The sequence below is a fragment of the Oncorhynchus mykiss genome, chromosome 7 (genome assembly GCF_013265735.2).
Source record: "Oncorhynchus mykiss isolate Arlee chromosome 7, USDA_OmykA_1.1, whole genome shotgun sequence".
Lineage (NCBI taxonomy): Eukaryota > Metazoa > Chordata > Actinopteri > Salmoniformes > Salmonidae > Oncorhynchus > Oncorhynchus mykiss.
This window is the reverse complement of record NC_048571.1, coordinates 11,518,164-11,542,996: the sequence shown is the minus strand read 5'-3', so window position 1 is coordinate 11,542,996 and position 24,833 is coordinate 11,518,164. Positions and strand designations below refer to the sequence as shown.

Sequence of the window (24,833 nt, the reverse complement as noted above, 5' to 3'; positions counted from 1 at the left end):
GAGAGATCCTCTGGGACCAGCCACAGACAGCTGATTAAATTGAGGAGCATGTCTGCCTGTAATAAAATCCCTTTGAGGGGAAAAACCCATTCTGATTGGCTGGGCCTGGCTCCCCAGTGGGTGGGCCTATGCCCTCCCAAGCCCACCCATGGCTGCACCCCTGCCCTGTCATGTGAACTCCATAGATTAGGGACTAATTAGCTGCACCAAAGAGAGCATCCTGACTGGTTGCATCAATGCCTGGTATGGCAACTGCTCGGCCTACGACCGCAAAACACTACAGATGGTAGTGCGTACGGCCAAGTACGTCACTGGGGCCAAGCTTTCTGCCATCCAGGACCTCTATACCAGGCAGTGTCAGGGGGGGAAGGCCCTAAAAATTGTCAAAGACTCCAGCCTCCCTAGTCGTAGACTTAGTGCCTTGCGAAAGTATTCGGCCCCCTTGAACTTTGCGACCTTTTGCCACATTTCAGGCTTCAAACATAAAGATATAAAACTGTATTTTTTGTGAAGAATCAACAACAAGTGGGACACAATCATGAAGTGGAACGACATTTATTGGATATTTCAAACTTTTTTAACAAAACAAAAACTGAAAAATTGGGCGTGCAAAATTATTCAGCCCCTTTACTTTCAGTGCAGCAAACTCTCTCCAGAAGTTCAGTGAGGATCTCTGAATGATCCAATGTTGACCTAAATGACTAATGATGATAAATACAATCCACCTGTGTGTAATCAAGTCTCCGTATAAATGCGCCTGCACTGTGATAGTCTCAGAGGTCCGTTAAAAGCGCAGAGAGCATCATGAAGAACAAGGAACACACCAGGCAGGTCCGAGATACTGTTGTGAAGAAGTTTAAAGCCGGATTTGGATACAAAAAGATTTCCCAAGCTTTAAACATCCCAAGGAGCACTGTGCAAGCGATAATATTGAAATGGAAGGAGTATGAGACCACTGCAAATCTACCAAGACCTGGCCGTCCCTCTAAACTTTCAGCTCATACAAGGAGAAGACTGATCAGAGATGCAGCCAAGAGAACCATGATCACTCTGGATGAACTGCAGAGATCTACAGCTGAGGTGGGAGACTCTGTCCATAGGACAACAATCAGTCGTATATTGCACAAATCTGGCCTTTATGGAAGAGTGGCAAGAAGAAAGCCATTTCTTAAAGATATCCATAAAAAGTGTTGTTTAAAGTTTACCACAAGCCACCTGGGAGACACACCAAACATGTGGAAGAAGGTGCTCTGGTCAGATGAAACCAAAATTGAACTTTTTGGCAACAATGCAAAACGTTATGTTTGGCGTAAAAGCAACACAGCTGAACACACCATCCCCACTGTCAAACATGGTGGTGGCAGCATCATGGTTTGGGCCTGCTTTTCTTCAGCAGGGACAGGGAAGATGGTTAAAATTGATGGGAAGATGGATGGAGCCAAATACAGGACCATTCTGGAAGAAAACCTGATGGAGTCTGCTAAAGACCTGAGACTGGGACGGAGATGTCTTCCTACAAGACAATGATCCAAAACATAAAGCAAAATCTACAATGGAATGGTACAAAAATAAACATATCCAGGTGTTAGAATGGCCAAGTCAAAGTCCAGACCTGAATCCAATCGAGAATCTGTGGAAAGAACTGAAAACTGCTGTTCACAAATGCTCTCCATCACTGAGCTCGAGCTGTTTTGCAAGGAGGAATGGGAAAAAATTTCAGTCTCTCGATGTGCAAAACTGATAGAGACATACCCCAAGCGACTTACAGCTGTAATCGCAGCAAAAGGTGCGCTACAAAGTATTACCTTAAGGGGGCTGAATAATTTTGCACGCCCAATTTTTCAGTTTTTGATTTGTTAAAAAAGTTTGAATATCCAATAAATGTCGTTCCACTTCATGATTGTGTCCCACTTGTTATTGATTCTTCACAAAAAAATACAGTTTTGTATCTTTATGTTTGAAGCCTGAAATGTGGCAAAAGGTCGCAAAGTTCAAGGGGGCCGAATACTTTCGCAAGGCACTGTATCTCTGCTACCACACAACAAGCGGTACCGGAGCGCCAAGTCTAGATCCAAAAGTCTTCTTAACAGCTTCTACCGCCAAGCCATAAGACTCCTGAACAAGCTAATCAAATAAATGGCTACCCAGACTATTTGCCTTGTCCACCCCTCTTTTACACAGCTGCTACTCTGTTTATTATCTAAGCATAGTCACTTTACCCCTACCTACATGTACATATTACCTTGACTAACCTGTGCCCCAGTACATCGACTCTGTACCGGTAGCTCCTGTATATAGCCTCGCTACTGTTATTTTACTGCTGCTCTTAAATTATTTTTAACTTATCACTTATTTTTCTTAAAACTGCATTGTTGGTTAAGGGCTTATAAGTAAGCATTTCACTGTAAGACCTGTTGTAGTTCTACTCATTCTATTTCTATGTAGTTGCCACTTAATCCAGTGGCGGCGATACAGTGACCCAGTTCTGTCAGTGGAGTTGAACTCTGCGTTATCTGGGCGTAGATAGCTGTGCAACAGAGCGACTGTGTACCGTTCCAGACAGGGCAGACACTCAAAACTAAGAAAGCTATAGAAGATAATGAGTGGTAGAACACCTCACAGCAACAACAAAACAAAACAAAAAAAACAATCAGGAGACAAGTGATATAAAAATGGAACTCAAACCAATTGAGGAAAAAGGTCACGGTTTAAAAAAAAATAAAGTGACACTGTCTAACAAATGTTGAGTCAGTAGCTTCACATAAGGCTACTGGTTTTATCATCATAATGTCCAAACTTATCCCTGGTGGTCAATGCGCAATATAAAACAGCTGATGGAGGTGGGCTACATCAAAATACACATTTTAGAGTAGCAAGACAATTGCAAAACCAGGTGTAATGCAGCAGAAACGCATATGGGTCATTCATTTAGTGCATGAAAAATATGTTCCATTAATGTCAAGATTTAAATTGACCACATCCCTAGGAGTGGGTCATGTGATGGCTGGGGTGAATACCAGGGTGTAGGGTAGCAAGTAATGTTACATGGGGCAGTTTGGCCAAGGGCTGCATTCCCCAAAGTGCAAGGGGCTGGTTTTAGTATGTGACAGACATCCCGCTAGCATCTGCCCACCGACTTCTCAGAGTAGGGAAAAAAAAAAAAGAGTGCCTTTAACCTATACAATATGAATCTAAGCAACCTTTAAAGTGAGACCTAAAAAATAAAAAAACGACATGACATTTTAAAATGAACTGTATCTCAGATATGAAGAGACAATGGGGTCATTCCTTCATTAGACCCCTGCATCACTTTGGAGATAATAAATGTGGACAGAATGCATAGGTATAAAGTCCCAGCTAAATGCAGAGACAGTGCAGTCTTTCCCATGTATTCCTTTTTATTAAATAAATATGATTATTTATCGAGATGTTAAACGGTCTCAGTGAAAAATTAAGACGACTAAACCCAGATATAAAGTACGTAACATTTTTGGGGGGGAATAAATAAGATCACCTTTGATAACTAACGATCACCAAAATACAAACTGCATAGTCAGGAGAATCAAATTCTAAAAATGTCCCCAATGGGTCCCCATTCATTTTGTTACGTTTGAGTCACTCAAATAGCGTAAGAACACAGGATAAGCCATGGCAAAATGTGTAGAATTGCAGGAAATTAGCTTTAAAATATAAATCCCGCCAAGTGGGATGCTAAAATTTCAGTCAGTGACAGCACCGCTGCTGAAAAAAAATACCAGGGGAAATAATGCAGGGAGAATGGCTGAATTGGTGAGGGTTTGAACTGGCTGGCATTGTGGTGTGGCCCGTTTGCCATCATCTCTCCAGTGATTTGAATTTGCAATAGAATATGCTTTTCTGTTTACTTTGCCAGCAAGCCTACTTTCTAAACACCCTGGGAAGCCAATCACTTCTTTCTGGTGGCAACATAGTATGGGGATAGAAGCTTCCTCCAATTGTAAACACCAACTGTGAAAATAAAAATGTCAATATAAATAGCAAAAATGTATAAATGTGTGTGCAACTTTGCCCTTTGTTCACTGTCCAATGTGCTAGCTACAGGTTGATGCTGGGATGCAAAACCTAGCTATGAAGGGACCCATCCACAGAGGAATTAAAACTGTCAACAAACCAACATAAGCCACACGGCTAAAAGGGTCAATCAAAACATGCTAACGAATTGCATGTAATTTCGTTCGATAGATGTTTTCATTGAGCTCACCACATAGCTAGATTTCGTTGTCACTACTCCCTGTCCCGCCATCTTGGACCGGCCCAAGCAGCAATGACTAGCTAGCTATCCAAACAGCTAACGCGTTTAGCTAACGTTAGTTAGCAGCCGTTGGAACATAGCGAAAGCCCGTCTCGAGCTCTTCACAATCAAAACCAACTCCGGGGCACGAGAACGGCCCAAATTCATGCATACATTTTGCACGAGCCAGATACACAGTGCAGCAAGCAAACATACTTTCCTGGCACCATGGGAAGTCTACTCCATGATAGAACGTTAAATCGCCATTAAAAACAACGTAGCCTTCCTAAACGTTAGCTAGTTCTCTGACCAAGTAAGGTCACTTTATCATACTCGGTAGATTTGGCTAGCTGGCTACAAAACAGTACCTAAAGCTTATCACAGTAATTATGTTTTCTGTAAAAAGCCAAATTATATGTCCCTGACCACTGAATCTCTAGCTAGCTAACATTCAGAATGAGCTGGCCAACTCCAGAGTCCAACAACGCACGTTCCACAAGCTAGTTAACGTTATCAAACTAGCAGGGGACTAGCTAGACATTTGCCAGCAGGCTAAATGAAAAGGTTAGCATGTTCGTCTTATCAATATAAATGACTAGCCCGCAAGTATGTACTTGATATGTCATATTACACAGCCAGCTGGCTAACGTTAATTAGCTAGCTTCTTCAGCTACCAGGCTTGTTAGCCATTTCTACTGCACCCAATACAAACCAGCTTGGTAGAAATATTTGATATGACAAGCCTTTGTGACTAACAAATAGCTAAGTTGACGAGTTAGATAAATGCAAGGCCAGCGTAATAACGAAAATAGCCAGTTGGGTTACTAAAACGTGTTTATGCAATGGAAAAGCCGTTCATTTTCACTATTGGATTAGCTAGCAAGGGAAAGAAGTCGGGTAGGAACGGTGCGTAGCCGCAGGGTCGCTCTGCGCACATCGTGTGATGGGTGTATGGTTAACCAGAGTCCGTGCTCTCACCTGAGAGTGGACTGGCTATGTTAGTTAGTTTAACATAGTTACACGTATTACTATGTGGACAAGAATGTAGAAGGTGCAAGTGTTGTGGTTCAAGGACCGGCTGGTCCTGTGTGTTTGCAACTTAGCGAGCTACCTTCAACAGTAAGGCCTTCGTTCTGGCGCCATCTTCATGAAGCCTCTGAAATCCAAACAGTGAGCTGCAAGCAAGAAGACAACACAGGCGGTTCAGTATCACTTGCACTGCCGTGCAAATGGATTTAACGTATAAAAACGGCAAACGCGTGTACAGAATATTAAGAATACACCAGAGGTGTGTGAAGGGCTTTGACTACGACCTGTCAATTCCGACCAAGCTGTCCCTCTCTTGGGCTGTCAACGTCGGAAAGTCCTCCTCGGTTTCACTGGCTTTTCCCGCCGCCATTTTCTTTTCCTCATCACCACCAGAAGCCGAGCCGAGACTCCGAGCAGCAGCGCAGGCAGCAACAGCGAGCGAGACTCCGCACGATTGCATGGAATCGCGACGAGAGGGCGAACGAAATACTCCACCAAATCAAAGAAGGGAAAACTAAAAATGTATTAAGATAGAATAAACTTTTCTCCACGATCAAAACGCAATTCAAAATGGTAAATCCTTTCAGGAAAACAAGTACCTCTCCAAAAAGTATTCGCGTCACATTTTTAGGCGCCGTTTATGCAACTAATCAAATGTAATGCATGAAGTTCAATTCTTGCAGTTTGAAAAGAGTATTATTTGACCATAAAATTCCCCACAGCCACCAGCTTAAAGTTGTTATAATTGTGTCACACAAGCAAGCGAACCCACGCGCCGCCGTAGTCACGCCTCTCCTACCTCTTCAGCCAATAGAAATGTCTGAATATCAGCATATGACATGAAGTTTTTTTTACCCATCTTCATTTATCTTTTTACAAACCACAGAAATCAATTATACATGTTCATTATTTTCTCAAAATCAATAATGTATATATTGTATAGGTATTCAAATGTATTGATTTGTTTTGCAAAGTGCATAAATAACAATGTTAAATAGCTACATGCAAACTGTCAATTACTAAATACATTTAAGAGTGACAACTGAGACATTTGTGCAAATACTTGATACCAGTATTATTTGCTGTTGATGGGTAAGCATGTCTAAATAAAACGTTGCAATGATGTGTGGAGGTAAGAATTCTGATTAGGACTGTGTAACTACTTGTCAAAAAATTTCTCACCCTGCAATGTTCACATCATAATAATCATCATCCTTGCCCAAGGCCCCACATTCATATACATTTTTGTGGTTGATACCAATTTGATCTGTTTGCATTTTTGTTTTAATGTACTAGCTAGTTCTACTGTATTTATGTGAAGTATATTTACTGTGTTATGAATTACATTCTCACTTTTGTACATGTCTTGAAAAATAAATGAATAGCAATCATTCTTGTTGGTGTTTTTTCCCCCCAGCTGTGGACATTTTCAAAATACCTATTTGTTAGACAAGACAAAATCCTCAAATCTAATTATCCAAATAGCTTTTTTGATATATCATAAAACCCTTAACATATTACTTTATAAAATCTTACTATTTATTTTGATATCAATTGATTATATATAAGTTACAGTATTTGATGTAGATTGGAATTACATTCAAATCAATTTAAATGTGCAAGGGATAAAGTGATAGCTATTTTGGGCAGAAATTGAATCTAATATGAGGGAAATCGAATCTTATTTCGTATGGAACATTATTATGCTTCCAAATGAAATTGTCAACATTCTGCAACATTTCAAAGAAAGAGCAAAGTGTTAAAATACTGATGTGGCAAAGCATCATTCTGTAGGCGGGGCCAGCAGAGGTTTATAAAGCTCAGGGGCGGGGCTTGCATACAGCAGACAACATCCTGATGTAATTTTCTCCAAAATGGCGGATCGCAAAGAAGGTTAGTGCTTGCCCATGTTTATGGATAAAATAATCTCGAATTATAACAACGAATCAGCTATACTATATATAGATAGTTCCAATATCAAGAAATCTAAACACTCAAATATTGCTATTCATTCAGCTGCGGCTTTTGACAGGGGGACTTTACTGACTAGATGGCTAGCTTTGTTGCTAGCAATTTAGCCTAATTTCTAAACAATGGCATGCAATCGCCCATCGACCCAAATACCAGCCATTGGCATTGTGAACCTATTTGTTTTTGTCACCCATGGCTCCTATCCCGACTACTGTAACGTTATCGCAGATATACACTTTATAGTAATGACGTGAACGTGATTACCAACTAAACAAGTATTCCAGTCATGTTTTAAATCAATAGTCAATGAATTCATGTGTTTTTTTGTGAATTTTATCAATACTACTGTGAAGTTACAGCAAAGATTTAGATGCATGCATTGGAACTGTTTCTTGACTGTGAGGTAATTGGACTGAATTTGGACCTGAAACCTGCCCTAGGTTGCCTAGATGATAGAAAAATCTGCCCTAGGTTGCCTAGATGATAGAAAAACCTGCCCTAGGTTGCCTAGATGATAGAAAAACCTGCCCTAGGTTGCCTAGATGATAGAAAAACCTGCCCTATGTTGCCTAGGTGATAGAAAGTGAAAGCAAAACAGTTCAAATTATTTGTATGTCTTTCCTTCATCCCAGATGACATTTTATCAGAAAAGGATGAGCCGGAGAGCGAGGATGAGACCTATGAGGTGGTGGACCTGACAGAGTACGCCCGGAGGCACCAATGGTGGAGCATGGTGTTTGGGAATAACTCTGGTCCCCTCGCAGAGAAATACTCTGTGACCACGCAGATCGCGATGGGAGGGGTCACTGGCTGGTATGCAACCCAAAGCAAAGGTGTATAGGCTAAATATGCTTATTATACAAATGTCTGGATCTTTGGCCCCTCGGAAACACATTTCACTGATGAAATGCATGGTATGAGTCGGTGATGTAGTCAAGTCACTTAACCTTGAGTCCCAAGTCCCTAGTAGGGGTCGACCGATTTATCGTAATGGCCGATTTCAAGTTTTCATAACAATCGGTAATCAGCATTTTTGGACACCGATCATGGCCGATTACATTGCACTCCACAAGGAGACTGCGTGGCATGCTGACTACCTGTTATGCGAGTGCAGCAAGGAGCCAAGGTTTTTTATTTTTTTTATTTCACCTTTATTTAACCAGGTAGGCTAGTTGAGAACAAGTTCTCATTTGCAACTGCGACCTGGCCAAGATAAAGCATAGCAGTGTGAACAGACAACACAGAGTTACACATGGAGTAAACAATTAACAAGTCAATAACACAGTAGAAAAAAGGGGAGTCTATATATACATTGTGTGCAAAAGGCATGAGAAGGTAGGCAAATAATTACAATTATGCAGATTAACACTGGAGTGATAAATGATCAGGTGGTTATGTACAGGTAGAGATATTGGTGTGCAAAAGAGCAGAAAAATAAATAAATAAAAACAGTATGGGGATGAGGTAGGTGAAAATGGGTGGGCTATTTACCAATAGACTATGTACAGCTGCAGCGATCGGTTAGCTGCTCAGATAAGGTAAGGTGCTATCTAGCATTAAACGTATCTTGTAAAAAACAATCAATCTTAACATAATCATTAGTTAACTACACATGGTTGATGATATTACTAGGTTATCTAGCTTGTCCTGCGTTGCATATAATCGATGCGGTGCCTGTTAATTTATCATTGAATCATAGCCTACTTTGCCAAACGGGTGATGTAACAAGCGCATTTGCGAAAAAAGCACTGTCGTTGCACCAATGTGTACCTAACCATAAACATCAACACCTTTCTTCAGGGTCAGGGTATATGCAGCAGTTTAGGCCGCCTGGCTCGTTGCGAACTGTGAAGACTATTTCTTCCTAACAAAGACATAGAACGGTTCCGTATTTCACTGAAAGAATAAACGTTTTATTTTTCGAAATTATAGTTTCCGGATTTGACCATATTAATGACCTAAGGCTCGTATTTCTGTGTGTTATTATTAGGTTATCATTAAGTCTATGATTTGATATTTGATAGAGCAGTCGGACTGAGCGGTGGTAGGCAGCAGCAGGCTCATAAGCATTCATTCAAACAGCACTTTTGTGCGTTTGCCAGCAGCTCTTCGCAATGCTTCAAGTTTTGAGCTGTTTATGACTTCAAGCCTATTAACTCCCGAGATTAGGTTGGTGTAACCGATGTGAAATGACTAGCTAGTTAGCAGGGTGCGCGCTAATAGAGTTTCAAACGTCACTCGCTCTGAGACTTGAAGTAGTTGTTCCACTTGCCCTGCAAGGGCCGCGGCTTTTGTGGAGCGATGGGTAACGATGCTTCGTGGGTGGCTGTTGTCGATGTGTTCCTGGTTCTAGCCCAGGTAGGGGCGAGGAGAGCTATACTGTTACACTGGCAATACTAAAGTGCCGATAAGAACATCCAATAGTCAAAGGTATATGAAATACAAATGGTATAGAGGGAAATAGTCCTATAATTTCTATAATAACATCAACCTAAAACTTCTTACCTGGGAATATTGAAGACTAATGCTAAAAGGAACCACCAGCTTTCATATGTTCTCATGTTCTGAGCAAGGAACTTAAATGTTAGCTTTGGCACATATTGCACTTTTACTTTCTTCTCCAACCCTTGAGGCTAAATTGATTTTATTGATGTATTATATTAAGTTAAAATAAAAGTGTTCATTCAGTATTGTTGTAATTGTCATTATTTTAATAAATAAATAAAAATTGGCAGATTAATCAGCATCTGCTTTTTTTGGGTCCTCCAATAATCGGTATCGACGTTGAAAAATCACAATCAGTCAACTAGTGTTCCAGTCCGAGTCCTTTATTCTCCATTTGAGTCACAAGTCCCTTGTAGTGCTAAAAGCTGTGGTCCAACCATTTAAAAATCAAAATTCTCTTCAACTGTTGTTACATTTTAAGGATATCTCTAACATTTGCTGTTGTAGCTAGTAGGCCCCATATTTTAAATTATGCATCAGAGAAATTTTCTGACAACAAAGTCACTTCTGGTCCAGTCAGAGTTGAGCCATGAAAATTGTGACTTGAGTCAAGTCTGAGTCCTGGACTCGAGTACTACAACACTGCTATCAGTCACTCCTCTCTCTCACATTCAGGTGTGCAGGATACTTGTTCCAGAGAGTAGGGAAGATAGCTGCAACTGCCATAGGTGGAGGGTTCCTGTTATTACAGGTAAGAGATGCATCATATTTGTATTGAGTCAACGCTGGGTACTTACATAATACACCTCTCTATTCCATGTTTTAAAGTTTATTTAACTGGGCAAGTCCGTTAAGAACAAGTTCTTATTTACAATGACGGCCTACCCCGGCCAAATCCTAATCCGCAAGACGCTGGGCCAATTGTGCGCTGCCCTATGGGACTCCCAATCACTGCCAGTTGTGATACAGACTGAAATCGAACCAGGATCTATAGTGATGCCTATAGCACTGAGATGCAGTGCCTTAGTTCACATCAACTAAGGCGCCACTCGGGAGCACCAATGACATCATATGTTACAACGTGAACGGAGTGCCACTTCACATGCAACCCAACAATCCACACTCATTTTCCTTTCTGCACCTTCCTTCTCCTGCAGATAGCGAATCACAGTGGCTACGTGCAGGTGGACTGGAAGAAAGTGGAGAAGGATGTGAACAAAGCAAAGAAACACCTGAAGAAGAGAACCAAGCAAGCAGCCCCTGAAATTAACTCCTTCTTCGAGGAGGTAAAGGTATTAATAACACAGCCTGACTAATCATAACTTTATGGTAGGCTATTGTGCCTATAGTATTGTGTGATTCTAAAAGGTGAACATGTCTGAGATGTGTGCGTGCTCATTGGTCCTTTATCTAACTGTTCATTTATTCTGTGAGACCAACACCAGTACCTGGGTGTGGGAGCTGCTTTTTGATTCAATTGGATTGCCAGTCCGCTTGAATCTCAGTGCCTTGCATTGCATGTACTTATGAGAAAAAAAGGTATACTTAATTATCATAGTTGGGGGGAAATAGCTAAGTTCATAAATACCTGAGTCATCCGGACTAATAATGCAGCAACATCGCCCTCTAGCGAACTCACACTGTAAAAGCACATTCCTGGATTTATCACAAGCAGAAACTAAAGTATACCCTGCGTATAAGATTCTTATTTTTCCATCTATTATCACTTATAACCCTTCAGTTATTGGAGGTGACCTCCCACAGCCTGCTTGTTTCCTCTCCTCCTTCCCCTCTCTGCAGGCCACAGAGTTTGTCAAGAAGAACATTGTCCTGTCCAGCGGGTTTGTGGGTGGATTCCTCCTGGGCTTGGCCTCCTAATGGCGTCGGGGCCAATTCACGACTGAGGAAGTCGTTACATAGGAAGAAGGAAGCTGTCATTACTGTGAACTGAGTCACCACACGGGATGTTGTCATTAACTGTGAATCGTTGTCTTTCTCCCATCACGGAACTAGTCATGAAACGGGTTTGTGAAGCTGCCACTTTATGCCCCCCTGGCTGCTCTCTTCCGTTACTGCCCAACTGATCAGAGTCTTGCTTGTCCACCCTCTTTTTATTCTATTTATCTGGTGGTTTCTGATCCAGGATCAGTTGTTTGGGCCTGTTGAATATGACTTTTTTATACTTCATATTCATAATCAGCACTACCCCCAACATCAATGTATGTGAAAATGTCACGTTTCTATGTTTTGAATCAGCTATGTTACATATATATTTGTTCACCGTCATATGGTGTGCATTATGTGATATGAATCAATTAGTGAGCAATGCCTACTCATATTTGGTTGAAATCACGATGCACACCGGATGATGCCATTAGAAAAACTAACTTTGACTTCAAAACATAGAAACATGGCATTTTCACATATGTTGATGTTAGGGTAGTTCTGGAGATGATGAATACAATGTTGAAAATGTTAGAAATGTCCCTTTAATTGCACAACGCGACACCTCTTGATATACTACTAATATACTGTACCACACACTGGACATAGGATTCCTCGGCCCCTGTCTATCTGGTGCCCTCTTTTACCTGGAAGAACAGGTCTAGGATCAGGAATGTGTCCCAAATGTCCATAGTGCACTACATTTGACCAGAGCCCTATGTTGGAAATTAGGGTGCCATTTGGGACACAGGCCAGCTCTCCCTATACTCAGACCAAAGTTTTACCACCCTGTGCTATTCAACAAAATGTGTCTGCTGACCTGTTGTTACGGGGTTAATATACCAACACCTGATCACTGCACCTTTGCTGGCTAATGTACTGTAGGTATATCAGTGTGCAGGTTAGCGTTTTTCATAAAGAATCTTGTTCTGGGGGCAGCTCTGCAGAATGGTCACTAGCTGGCACAGCCACAAAATCTGATTTTAAATCTAACTGTAACCACACTGTTAACCCTAACGCCTAACCTTACATTTAGACCAAAAAGTTCAATGTAGTTTTCATGAATTTGTACAATATAGCCAATTCTGACTTTGCAGCTGGCCTATCTAGCGGATTTGCTTAGTTCTGCCTCCACGACAAGACTCATTCCAAAAAATGTGAACCTGCTATCAGTGTAGTAATAGGAAAACATGTGATTTAGTCATGTGTAGAATATACTATCAGTTTTATAGATAGAAGGAAATGCACAGTATAAAGTCAGTGTTCAGTTGCTTATGAGTTGTTCCATATTGTGTCTTTAACTATTTAAATATTACTTGTCAGGAGTATGATTTTCCATTAGTTTCTGTACTTCACCAAGTGCACATTAACTTCTTACTGCCATTAACCTCCATTTTTTATGTTCTGACTTCCTGAATGCTATTTTGAAATCTTGATAACCAACCAACCATAACTATGGATTTGTCTTATGTTTCTGTTTTGTCAAATAAAGTTGCCTGATTTTTGTTGGTTAGCAATGTTAACAGTTGTGTGTGTGGTCACTGGACTGCATGGCAGACATGCATACAATCAGGGCTTGGTGTGTACACTGAGTGGATTAACACTGAGTGGATTAACAGTCTATCTTGACACGTTTAACTTCTCAACAATATATTTATTTTGATTATTAAAGCCAGCATGACTTTCAGATTTCAGTAGCTCTATGGCTGCCTTTACACAGGAAACCCAACTCCGATCTTTTGCCAAATTATTGGTATTTTGGCCGATCAGGTCAGATTTTTTGCCAGTAATTTTGGCAAAAGATCAGAATTGGGCTGCCTGTCTAAGTGTAGTCTATGAGTTTCGGGAATGCAAATGTCCAGATTTTATGATGTGAATAGAAATGGATGTGTCAGCATGGAGGATGGGTTTGTAATAACCACCATGCATGTCACAGCAACAATGAATGAGCATTGTCACAATACTAAGATTTTTCACCACTATGTCTCTGTATTCATCTACACTGTGAGATCTGCTTTTGAAAGGTACTGCATGTAGAAAGTGACAAAGGAAGATACTCACCAAATCAATCTGAAATAAGTACCAATTGTCAATTTTTTTGTGTTTACCTCTGTCACAGAGTACAATATCAATTAATATTTTTTTATTTTTTTGGTTTATATTAAATGCACATTGAATTGGGGTTTAGTCCTGATAGGCTTTCTGTAGCTAGGGATTTAGTTCTGGGATTTATAAAGTACTCTTTGTCAATTGACTTGACAAAAAACCTCCCTTCAAATAAAATTGTATTGATTTATTGTAATTTCATAATGTCCTGTCAGAGGCATATTGATTTGTGTAAATAATGACTTCAATGTCTATTGAGCTGAATGAAGCTGAAAACAAAGGCAGCCATGATGTTACCTCACCAGAGTGCCTCTCTCTACTGTGTGTTACTGTAGCTGCCAGCACCACACTACCACTGGTAGCCTGTTGCTATGGAAACTGCTCTTTTTCTCTTTCTCTCTTCCGCTTGCTCTCTTGTGTGGTGTGGCCTTCCCTCTTTTCCACTCTCTTTCTCTTGTTCTCTCTCGCTTTCTCTTTCCAGTCCTGCCTTTTTCTTTGTTTTTTACCTCTATCTCTCTGTGAGTGTACCCATGTGTAATGGTATAGGGGTAGAGGGGGATATTAGAGTGGGGGGAATGAGATAAGGCCCACTCTCCACCATCCGATGACCACATCACCAACCAATCGGATCATCAATAGCCCCCAATAGATCCAACCAAAAGTAGGGTAAAGCCAGAGTATACGCGCCATGGAAACTGCAAGGGATGTTTTATAATAGCAGCTCGCCCTAGTGGCACCAGATACCGGTACACCTCAGTCAGGCTGTTCAAAGCAATTGTGTTATTAATCCATTGGTCGTAATATAAGGGCTGCATCTTCATACTTAAACCTCTCCTCATATCTCCTTTATCTGCACTGATCTGGGGAAAAAAATAGGAAAGGCGAATTCGATATGGTGCATGCATATACTAGGTACTGGCTTTCACCAGTTACTTCATATTAGTAGAGGAGAGACAGGAAACAAATTATAGTATCGAGATACAACCTAATCCATGCCTTCAGGCAGCTGGCTCCAAAGGGTCCAAGCTATACAATAGTTAACTCTGTCACAATCAGTTTGTTGAGAGCTGTCATTAATATGGTTACGCAATACCCTCTCTGTGGTACTAGTCAGTGGACAAAGTCAGAGATGAAACGTCAATGCATGTTTGAATAGCAATGTTCATTATTCATAGTACAATAATTCATAGTAATTAGTACAGTGAGAAGCTGCCTTTTTATACGAAGCATGGGTTATTAAACAACTGATAGATAGAGACCATTTTAGGCCTATCACACAAATTATTCATGAGAGAAAATTGAAAATGTATCAAATAGGACCATTTCTCCATAAGTTGGAGTGAAATTGTCATCATAATGCTAGCCTGGGTAGACTGAAATTTTTGTTTCTGAAGGAAGATTCTGTGTTAAAGTACATTTATTTCTTATGTATTTGGGGTATAATACAGAGCCTATGACTAGTGGGTCTTGGATGTTATCATATTATTCCTGCATTGCATCTAGATTTGGAGTTCTGTATCATATAATTAAGAATTAGACTAGAATGGATATGAACCTTCTTATGATGGCAGTGAGGTCAGCCATTTTGGTCAGGGAGTTGGTCAACCTTGGTTTGCCAGTGCTGTTGTAAGATATTGTGTAAAATAATGAATTTGAAGAAAACTGTATAATTATATGACTATATTTAAGGTTGACAATAATTCTATTACACAATTTCAGATATATCATGTGGCTTACTTTTATTTCCCTCCATAAGTAAAATCAGGACAGACATTAATTCCAATTAGACTGTTTTGGATTTCTCCCTGGCTGCCATTTTCACCCCATTCTGGAACTTTTAGGGTTTATGACATAACCCCTCCGGTCATTTAATAAGATCTCTTTTTTTCCTGAATGACCACCTCAAGGGGGCAGTGTCAACCAATCCAGAGTGACTCACTCACCTGTGACGTTGTGACCGAATAATACAAATGCATTGGCGCAAGTCTGTCAACAATGTGGCCCAGGGATCAGTCAAAAGTAAAGCAGTGCATTCACTGCCAATAAGCCAATGAACTACCAGGTTATTTACTGAAAAGGTACGGGGTAGAATGGTAGTTCTATTGCAATAACCTATGACTTAGGCTACATGGTTGTTTCTTTGGGATTCAATAGTACAAGAACCACTAGGCACCTTATTTTAATGTTTTATTAACCCATCCCCTCTTCGGAGGACACATATCTTCTTACAGCTTTTCTGCTACATATACATACATTTTATATACACTTTTATAACAACAAGTTAGCAATTTTGTTTAATTCTTATCAGAGAGCATCTGATGCAACTCCACAGACAGAACCAGCCCCTCCCTGTAAGCACTAGGCTGCTGGCTACGTTTAGCAGAGAGGCGAATGTGACAGATCCAAGATGTGGCTGTGACATGACTATGCCTAACAGGTCTAATATCTGTCAGGTCTCTTTCACCTATTATTAGAAAGTATCTCTCGATGCACACCTGAACAACAGACATCACTTCAAATCTCATCTCCTGCCCGAGTGTAGAATGCATAGGCCCATTTATGTTGAGGCAGAGCAAAAGAATGTCCAGCCAATGTGAGGCAATCACTTGCAGGAATCTGGTTGTACTTGCTTTTTTAATGCATGGCAAGAAGGGCTTATAGAAATAGGGCATTTGCTAATATTCAAAAAAAAAAGTTCATATATTTCCAATAGTCAACTCCTGTGTTTCCAATGCTGCTATGGATGCTGGTCCTTTTTTGATACCCTTATTTATAGACGTGCAATATTGGTCCGGACAAATCTGTATCAGATGGAAAGTAATAATTAATACACAATACACGATAAATATTATTGCGAGGGCAGTGAAAGGATTGTGGAAACGCTGACGTAAGGTGATGGGCTTTTGATGGTGTCAACGCGTGCGCGCGGTGCATTGAATGCGACCGTGGATTGGTGGAATGGGGAGTGTGAAACCGATCAGGAAACTGCGCCTTGGGGGACTTGGAGGGTGGCGCCCTGAACGTCATGTTGGCTCAAGTGGCATTGGAATTGGCAAAGAGTCTGAGCGCGCCTACGAAGCCATTATGGCTCCCCACACACCAGTTTCATAACCTAGAGAGGGAGGAGTCTTCCATTTCTGGAAGCCGGAGGAGCAGCATCCGAGACAGCGTAAAAATTGGAGTAACGGTGCTCGAAGGAGACTGGAATACGAAATAATATCATTTTATTTTCAACATATCAACGAAATATACATGGATGCACATTTTACGAGATAAACATGAAGGTCTTTGATTTAAGATCAGGTAGCTGCAACCTTGTTTTGCATGTGCGGTAATATTCCAATACATATGTGATGCATTGGGTGTGCTCAGCGCGATAACGGCGCTAGCAAGCTATTTCAAACGGTAAAATAAATCCAGATTGCTAGGAGATAGCCAACCATTTTATAGTTAACCAGCTAGCTTGCGGGGGGAGCAAGCTGCCTACTCGGGCAGAGGCATCATCGGATGCATCGACCAAGAAGAGGCATCTGGTAGGCATTAGCCGAAAATACAATCTCGGGGCATGCAAAGCGGCGTGTTTTGTGCAAACGCTTGATAAATCCCGCGTCCTCGGCTCTGGTCGTGGGATTAACCAGCCGGGAGCGAAGGAGAAGGTGGGGCCGAGGAGTGTCAGAGCTAAACCCAGCGCATGTAGCTTGGCGCTCTAGCTAGCTGGCTAATATTACCTTCTCCATCGGTTTTCCATTTGGGAAATTAATTTAGGAAACTAGAATTATTCGACCATTGCTGGGGTATTCCGTGGCAGTTACCCCTCTCCCCCAACGAGGATCAGTCAGAGCTGTACACTTGAGGCCATTGGCTTCTCTACAAATAATACCGTGTGGGGCGAATTTCACGGGGGGGGTAGCATCCCCGTTTGTCTTGGACCATGGCGGACGACGACGTGCTTTTTGAGGATGTCTACGAGCTGTGCGAGGTGATTGGGAAGTAAGTGTCAGCATATGTTTATGAACTGAACAATGATAATAAATGAAACCTCTTGTTTGCATTGAGTGCATTGTATTGTGTGTCTGCCTGCCTGTTTTTTTCTGTATGGAAGCAATTGCCTTACACATATTAATTGCCACCACCATCATGACAGCTGTTTTACTTGGCCTACTTGTAGGTGAGTTGGTCATACAAAACCTCACACTACCCATCTATTGTCAGGCCTATGTAAAATCACTTCCACAGTAGCTAATTCAATAAGCATATAACACGATTGCATAAACTGTTCAATATATGGGAAACCAGTTAGGCCTACTGACTTGTTAGTTTGATTGGGTGAGGCCCAATAATGTATGGTGAAGCCCCTGTTTAGTTCAAGAGCCGAGGGCATTGTTTTAGCTGGACAGGATATCTTCATTTAACATGGCAGGAGAGAATATATCTGTTCAAAACGAAAGTTCATTGGCTCACACATATTCAAAACATTTCTCAATCTAGATCATTTTCATTCATGTTTTGTGCATCCATTCAGCTTTGTCAGATAGACATTATTTTGACGAGGCGGTACTGGGCGACAGGTAGCCTAGCGGCTAGAGCGTTGGGCCAGTAATGGAAAGGTCACTGGTTCCTTCCAATACCCGAGCCGACAAGGTGGGAAATCTGACAATGTGCCCTTGAACAAGGCACTTAACCCTAATTTACTCCAGGTGTGTTGTACTATTATGGCTGACCCTGTAAAACAACACATTTCATGGCACCTATCTGGTGTATATGACAATATAACATATTATTTTACTACACATAGGCATAGTGACTCATTTGTGGTTTGGAACAGAGGTGCTATACGTTTTAAAAGCTGGGCCATTCATAGTTTTGGGTTGAAATGTAAACGTGTTTGGCTACTAACTCTAGGTCTATAACGATCTCCACAAGTACTACTGTCAACACCACTACACTCTTCTCTCAGATTCAGATGCAGGGTAATTATAGTCAATCATTTAGTATCATGGCCATTTGGGACAAGACACAGGCTGCAGATTGTCATTGTGATGACGTCACACACTACTTCTTGATCCTACTTTAAGAGAAGGAGCATAGGCTCCCGGGGAGGATGGAACTTCTTCACCAGAACAGTCCCATTCAGTGTTTTGGGTAGACTGCTGTGTTCTATGGCTGCACCGGTGTTCTGATATCATCATGCACTGCTAGTCATTGTTCCTGCCCTGTCAATCGCAGACCAGTCTATTCATCCCCACCAACCAGAGGTGGCCAATCCTATTGTTGATGGACTTTTAAGCATTGCACACACAGTTAATGATCACGTTTATCCCTGATCTATTTAGCCCGGATTTGTCTTACAAAGAGATTTAGGAGGCAACCTAATTTTACCCTGGATTGACAATTAGTCTAAAATCTAAAGTAGCAACTCTGGGTTTAGGCCAATTCAGTAAAACCCAGTTATCAGGTTTCCAGAATAAGTGAACAAATGTTTAAAGCATTCCCAGTTCCAACACTGAGATAATTGATAGACCTAGAAGCAGTTCAGTTTTCTATCTGTTTCACACTATAAACATTGATTTGTAAAGCACATAAATCCTGACATGCATTATTAGTGCAGGAAGAAGGATGTTGTTGATTGAGGAGGGCCTCTTCTATTTGGTGCAGGCCACGTTTGCCCTCACATAGCTTACAACAATGTCATTTTCACAGATTAGTCTGGAAACCCAGATTTAAATGTATTGAAACTACCACCCACTCCAACCTATACCCCCTTTACCCCGGATTTCTATTGTTGTGGCTGATGATCACACTCCTTCATATGAAGACTGGGCAGGCAGGCTGCTGTGGTCCTGGAGCTGGCCAAGCTCCCCTCCCCCTCTATGCTCAATCGAGACCCGTGGGTCCATTAGGGTCCAGGCTGAGACACATGCTGATTGCTCTTCAGCCCCTCAGGCTCTACTCTTTGTTTGGGGAGCTCTCTGCTTCGGTTACCTCCTCATTCAGTGACGGATCTAGGATCTGGTCTACTTTACCCAGTCCTGGTGTTAGACGTCATGTGGTGGGTGACAATACTGGTCTCGGGACAGCTGGTAAATAAGTAGCTGCCCAGGGCCTACCTTGGTGCAGTAACGCAGAGAGGGCCTCTAGTCAGAGGAGCCTACACCATTACTATGTTATCACCATGATTAGAAAGGGCTCCATGGCCTCCTACCTTCCCCTTCCCAAAGTCATTTGTTCCTCCTTTCATCTTTCCTTTCTCACTCATAGTTGTCAGGGCACAAGGGCATCTTTCACCAAAACAGCTACACTACCTTATTTATTTCATTGTACATCACCAGGTTCTGTTTAGTGAAGCAAATCTTTTCCAATAAACTTGATTTATGTCCCAGCTTTGAAAGAAAGCCGAACAAAAAGCACGATTCCAAATCAATCCTCTCCACCAGCGACACAGCCTAGTTTCTGACAGTGAAGCGATTGTCAGACAAAAGCACTGAGTACCAGCCAGTGTCTTTTAGGTAGAGAACTCTGCCAGCCTCTCCTGCAGAAAGCTGGGGATCATTTTCCTCAGCCCAGGATGAAGGGAGGGGATGCTGAGGAAGATCATCGGAGACAATAGAGGGTTCAAAATAGGATTGCCCCGAGGCTGGATATATAACTAATGTCAGCGGACTCCAGGGCTGTCCTCCAATTTTTGTAAACCACACTCACTGTCAAGAAGAGCTAGGGAACCAACGAACAGAGGCTTAGAAGAAGTCCTCTCCTGCTATCCCATGCTCCCTTTGGTTCACATTGGTTCAGATGTTTTCGTTCCCTTGGTAGTTCATGGGGTGTTCAATGAACTGAAGACGTGCTGTTATCGCGGCTCAAGGGTCTGTATTGTCAGGGACGTTTAAAGCGCCGTTGACACGGCAACAAATGTTTGTCGCCAAGTGGCAGCTATGCTTAGTAGGATGCGATTTTACAGCCAGTAATTTTTCTGTTTCGCTTCTAGTGCCTATGCTTCCAGGCATGGCTCTGAGAAGTAACTAATATAGTCTAGATGGGTTTTTACGAGAGCTGTAGCCTTAAAAATAACTGTCAATGGAATACTCACTTCACACGTGGCCTGTAGCCCTCTGAGGAGGTTTGTGAGCTATAACAAGACATTTTGTTTGACGAGAGAGAGAGACATTTGACTGACACTGTAGATCTGTGAATGATTGAAATGTTGTGGTGACACTTCCCAAAGTAGGTGTGACATGCTACCGACAGCGGCTGAAACGGTGTAAATAGACATGTCAACCAGCGACATATGCAGGTGTTCGTGTTAGCTGATGAGGGAATAGTTTCGGGCAAGTACATGCACACATCCAAACACCTCTGCTATAATTTGTCTAAGGTTGGCAGACAGTGGAGGTTTGGGGTTGGCAGAAGGCCTTTGGGACGACTGAGCCTTTGTTTCGGCTCAGTTCCTGAGCTGGAGGAGTGTTTTAATCTCTCTGTTAATTCTACCTAATCTCGTTTAAGAAACTGGGTGGTTCTAGCCCTGATTGCTGAAAGCTGTGGTATATCAGACCATATACCACTGGTATGACAAAACATTTATTTTTACTGCTCTAATTACGTTGGTAACCAGTTTATAATAGCAATATGGCACCTCAGGGATTTGTGGTATATGGCCAATATACCTCCGCGTGGCGTTGTGCATTAGAACAGCCCTTAGCCGTGGTATATTGGCCATATACCACACCTCCTTGGGCCTTATTGCTTAAATATAGCACTTGCTTCCAGATCTTGTTCAGTATCTCACAACATTTAATGTATGAAAACCCTCAGTACAGCATGTCTAAAGCATCGGCCAGGAAAAGGGATCCATTCTGAAGAATGAGAATGAGCGCTCCCATTTAGATATGCTCATCTCTTGTCTTTACTCACCAGTTGACCCTTGGTATTTTCCCCTTGTAAACATGTACGTCCGACCAATTATCCCCCACCACCACAGACACTTCTATTGTAGTCCCTGCCTGCACTCCCCTCTCTCTGATCCTGCTTGTGTAGGAGTCAAGGGAGATGACTGGGTGGTGGGTGACTGGGTGGTGGGTGACGGGGTGGGAGGTGACGGGGTGGGTAACTGTGTGGGAGGTGACTGTGTGGGAGGTGACTGGGTGGTGGGTGATGGGGTGGGAGGTGACGGGGTGGGAGGTGACGGGGTGGGTGACTGTGTGGGAGGTGACTGGGTGGTGGGTGACTGGGTGGGAGGTGACGGGGTGGGAGGTGACGGGGTGGGTGGTGACGGGGTGGGTAACTGTGTGGTGGGTGACGGGGTGGGAGGTGACGGGGTGGGAGGTGACGGGGTGGGTAACTGTGTGGAAGGTGACTGTGTGGGAGGTGACTGTGTGGTGGGTGACTGGGTGGGAGGTGACAGGGTGGGTGACTGGGTGGGAGGTGACTGGGTGGGAGGTGACTGGGTGGGAGGTGACGGGGTGGGTAACTGTGTGGGAGGTGACTGTGTGGGAGGTGACGGGGTGGGAGGTGACGGGGTGGGTAACTGTGTGGGAGGTGACTGGGTGGTGGGTGACGGGGTGGGAGGTGACGGGGTGGGAGGTGACTGGGTGGGAGGTGACTGGGTGGGTGGGGATTATTGCCAGTAGGGTCAAGCTCTGAGGATGACCTGCACCCTGCTAGTTGACTACTACACTAAGTTAATTGTTCTCTGAGGTGTAGCTTACTGTACGCTTAGCTGAATGGGGTGTTCAGTCTCACTATCTAGAACATTCTGAATCGACCAGAATGGAACCCTTCCCCCTCTTCCCCCCCTGGCTCTGTAGGAATCAAGTTCCTCCGGATCCATACACAGTTGGCTGACAGCCAGCTAGTACCAGGCTCTCCTCTCCTCCTTTAAGAAAGTAAAAAGGAGATGTGGAGCGACACCCTGTTGAGAGTATTGGTAGACATTATGAGTAACTCAGACCTATTGCTAAGCTATATGTCTACTGCAGTATCATTGGTAGAAGCCTACTTTTGGAAGCAAACCTTTTTAAAATGTTTTCGTCCAATTTAGTTTGAAACATTTCGGTAAAAACAAATGCAACAGATTCAACAAAGCACAGTAGTCAAGGTGAGACCCTGTACATGAGCAGTGAACTAAGGCCCATTGCCTATTCAGACATTATTCTAACTAAGGATGGCACAAGGCCTTACTCTCCACTGCATCCTTATCTGAGGGAAGTAAAGCTCATGCAAACAGGTTATGCAATCCTACTTATTAGCCCATTGTGTGTGTTACATTTCAGTAAACACAGTGACGTGCTCAGGCCGGGCATTTAAGCTCCAATTGAAGGGGATGGGCGAGGCGTGGGTAATTTGAGCCGTCTCTGCTCATAATGATTCTCTGCATGGGAATAGTAATGCAGACAAGTGCAACTGGAATCACACGCGGCTCTTCATTCTGGCTCTGGGGTACTCATTAGAGCCAGGAAGGATTGGAATATTGTCAGAATGGCTGGGAACTGGTGGAGTGATCAGTACTCTGACTCGCGTTGGCTCAGCTAATTAAACATCAACTCCTAGCCTACGTTTTAATGTTTTGGATCGCATTGAGCTCATTAAATGTAAGCATTTTTTAAAATGATTTGTTTGCAGTTTTTCTTAATTCATTCGTAGCTCTACGTACAATACACGCACTTGCTACACGTTAGGCTAACTACTATTTGTGCGTGTTTTATAGCCTCTAATGGGTTCCGGGCAACCATAACACTGATAGAACATACGAAGGCTAAGCTATCCCTGAACAAACATAACAAACCCTTCACCGTCTTTCCCGTACTGTGCATGTGTCTTGGGCCCAGTCATTCAGACACCCTCATCTACAGGTCTACGATCTGTTCTCCCTCCCTCCAGCTTCAGCCATTATGATGAGATGATGTAACTGACTCTAGGCATGCTGGCAAGAATCTCCGTCTGCCCACACCTCCCGAGGTGCTTCTCAGAATTCTACATTCCATCTAACTTTCTCTTCTCTCCTTGTTTCTTGTCTCCACTATTTCTCAGGAAGTGTGTGGTCAGCTCCTCACGGAGTGTGGACTCTGGAGAGTTTGGCCTGGCTGATTTATTCTTACAGATGGGCTTGTTGACTGCTTTGAGAACAGGGGACTCGGAGGTGATATTGAATTTGGTCTCTGCTTGTCTAAGGGCTCCTGGGCCTCCAGACTGGTTATTTCCCCAAAAGTGCCCAATTTTTATTTATTTCATCCTAATTCCTTCCTCTCTTTACATCCCTATGTACTCTCACCTGCTTTCCTCTTTCCTTCGTTACTCCTCCTTTCCTACCTACATACTTTCCCCTCTTGCATAACACAATCGGATTCTGAAAGGGATGGTGTAAGTTAAAGAAGCACGATGGTTGGGTGCATTTAACTGGTAGTTCAGCTCTGACTACATGAGTGTTTGGGGGTCCCACGTTCCTCCTCAGGCCCCCTACCCTACTGGAGTCTGGGAGAGAAGTGGAAATCTCTGCACTGAGACTGGCTTAATATCCTAGAGGTATTTCGGCCTGTGAATTTCAGATGCACTCCGGTACAGCAGGATGAATCCTAATTGCCCTCTATTAATATTCAAAAGGTTGTACTCTTCAAGTAACCAGTAAATTAAACCAAGCAAATATTTAGGGCTGTGTGATTTCTTCCACTTTCCTACCTCAACAGACACTTGGCATTTTAGAAGCTTTTCGGTGCAATTAGTGTGTACACAGTTTTGGCATCTGGGGACGAGTGAAATGAACTCTGCCTCGTTGTTTTTAACACCATCATTGGACTGTAATCGGACTCTGACACGAAAGAGTTAAGTATGAGTCACATTCTTAGCCTACTGCAATGGAAGGCAACGTTTCCTTACTACTCACTAGGAGTGTGACAAATTGTCAATTGTGCTTAAGGGTTAAACTGCCATTTAAACATCAGTTTTTTAAAATCGGTTTTCCGTTAAAACGATAAGGGGAACAAATCATACAAATTTCACAATGCAGAATAATGGTCCCAATTATGAGCGCTAGTGCCGGGCAATGACGTTAAATCTACCGCAGTCATATACAATTGAAAGC

At 42.5% G+C, this 24,833-nt stretch overlaps 3 protein-coding genes across 26 annotated transcripts in view; 2 read left to right on the top strand and 1 right to left on the bottom strand.

The window, feature by feature from the left end:
* LOC110528830 (lysine-specific demethylase 6A) overlaps window positions 1-6,091 on the bottom strand; it is a 91,216-nt gene extending 85,125 nt beyond the window's left edge. For both annotated transcript variants that reach the window (XM_021610962.2, XM_021610963.2), the window contains exons 1-2: window positions 5,584-6,091; window positions 5,382-5,445 (exon numbers count right to left, since the gene is read on the bottom strand). In XM_021610962.2, coding sequence (XP_021466637.2) covers window positions 5,382-5,445; window positions 5,584-5,759 — 240 coding nt within the window. In that variant the 5' untranslated portion in view covers window positions 5,760-6,091. The remainder of the gene's footprint in view (window positions 1-5,381; window positions 5,446-5,583) is intronic.
* Window positions 6,092-7,102: 1,011 nt separating this feature from the next.
* On the top strand, window positions 7,103-13,969 carry LOC110528850 (FUN14 domain-containing protein 1). 2 transcript variants are annotated; one of them, XM_021611011.2, is made up of 5 exons: window positions 7,103-7,192; window positions 7,903-8,083; window positions 10,391-10,466; window positions 10,873-11,001; window positions 11,516-13,969. In XM_021611011.2, the coding sequence occupies exons 1-5, from the start codon at window positions 7,174-7,176 to the stop codon at window positions 11,591-11,593; spliced, it is 483 nt and encodes a 160-aa protein (XP_021466686.1). In that variant the 5' UTR covers window positions 7,103-7,173; the 3' UTR covers window positions 11,594-13,969. The 2 variants fall into 2 exon arrangements, with proteins under 2 accessions (XP_021466686.1, XP_021466685.1); XM_021611010.2 differs by having other exon boundaries at window positions 10,873-11,007.
* Window positions 13,970-16,886: 2,917 nt separating this feature from the next.
* LOC110528832 (peripheral plasma membrane protein CASK) overlaps window positions 16,887-24,833 on the top strand; it is a 57,105-nt gene continuing 49,158 nt past the window's right edge. For 12 of the 22 annotated variants that reach the window (XM_036982551.1, XM_036982545.1, XM_036982550.1 and 9 more), the window contains exon 1: window positions 16,888-17,755. In XM_036982551.1, coding sequence (XP_036838446.1) covers window positions 17,697-17,755 — 59 coding nt within the window. In that variant the 5' untranslated portion in view covers window positions 16,888-17,696. Of the gene's footprint in view, window positions 17,756-24,833 lie in introns of all 22 variants that reach the window. The other 10 variants (XM_036982548.1, XM_036982531.1, XM_036982530.1 and 7 more) reach the window with 1 other exon arrangement.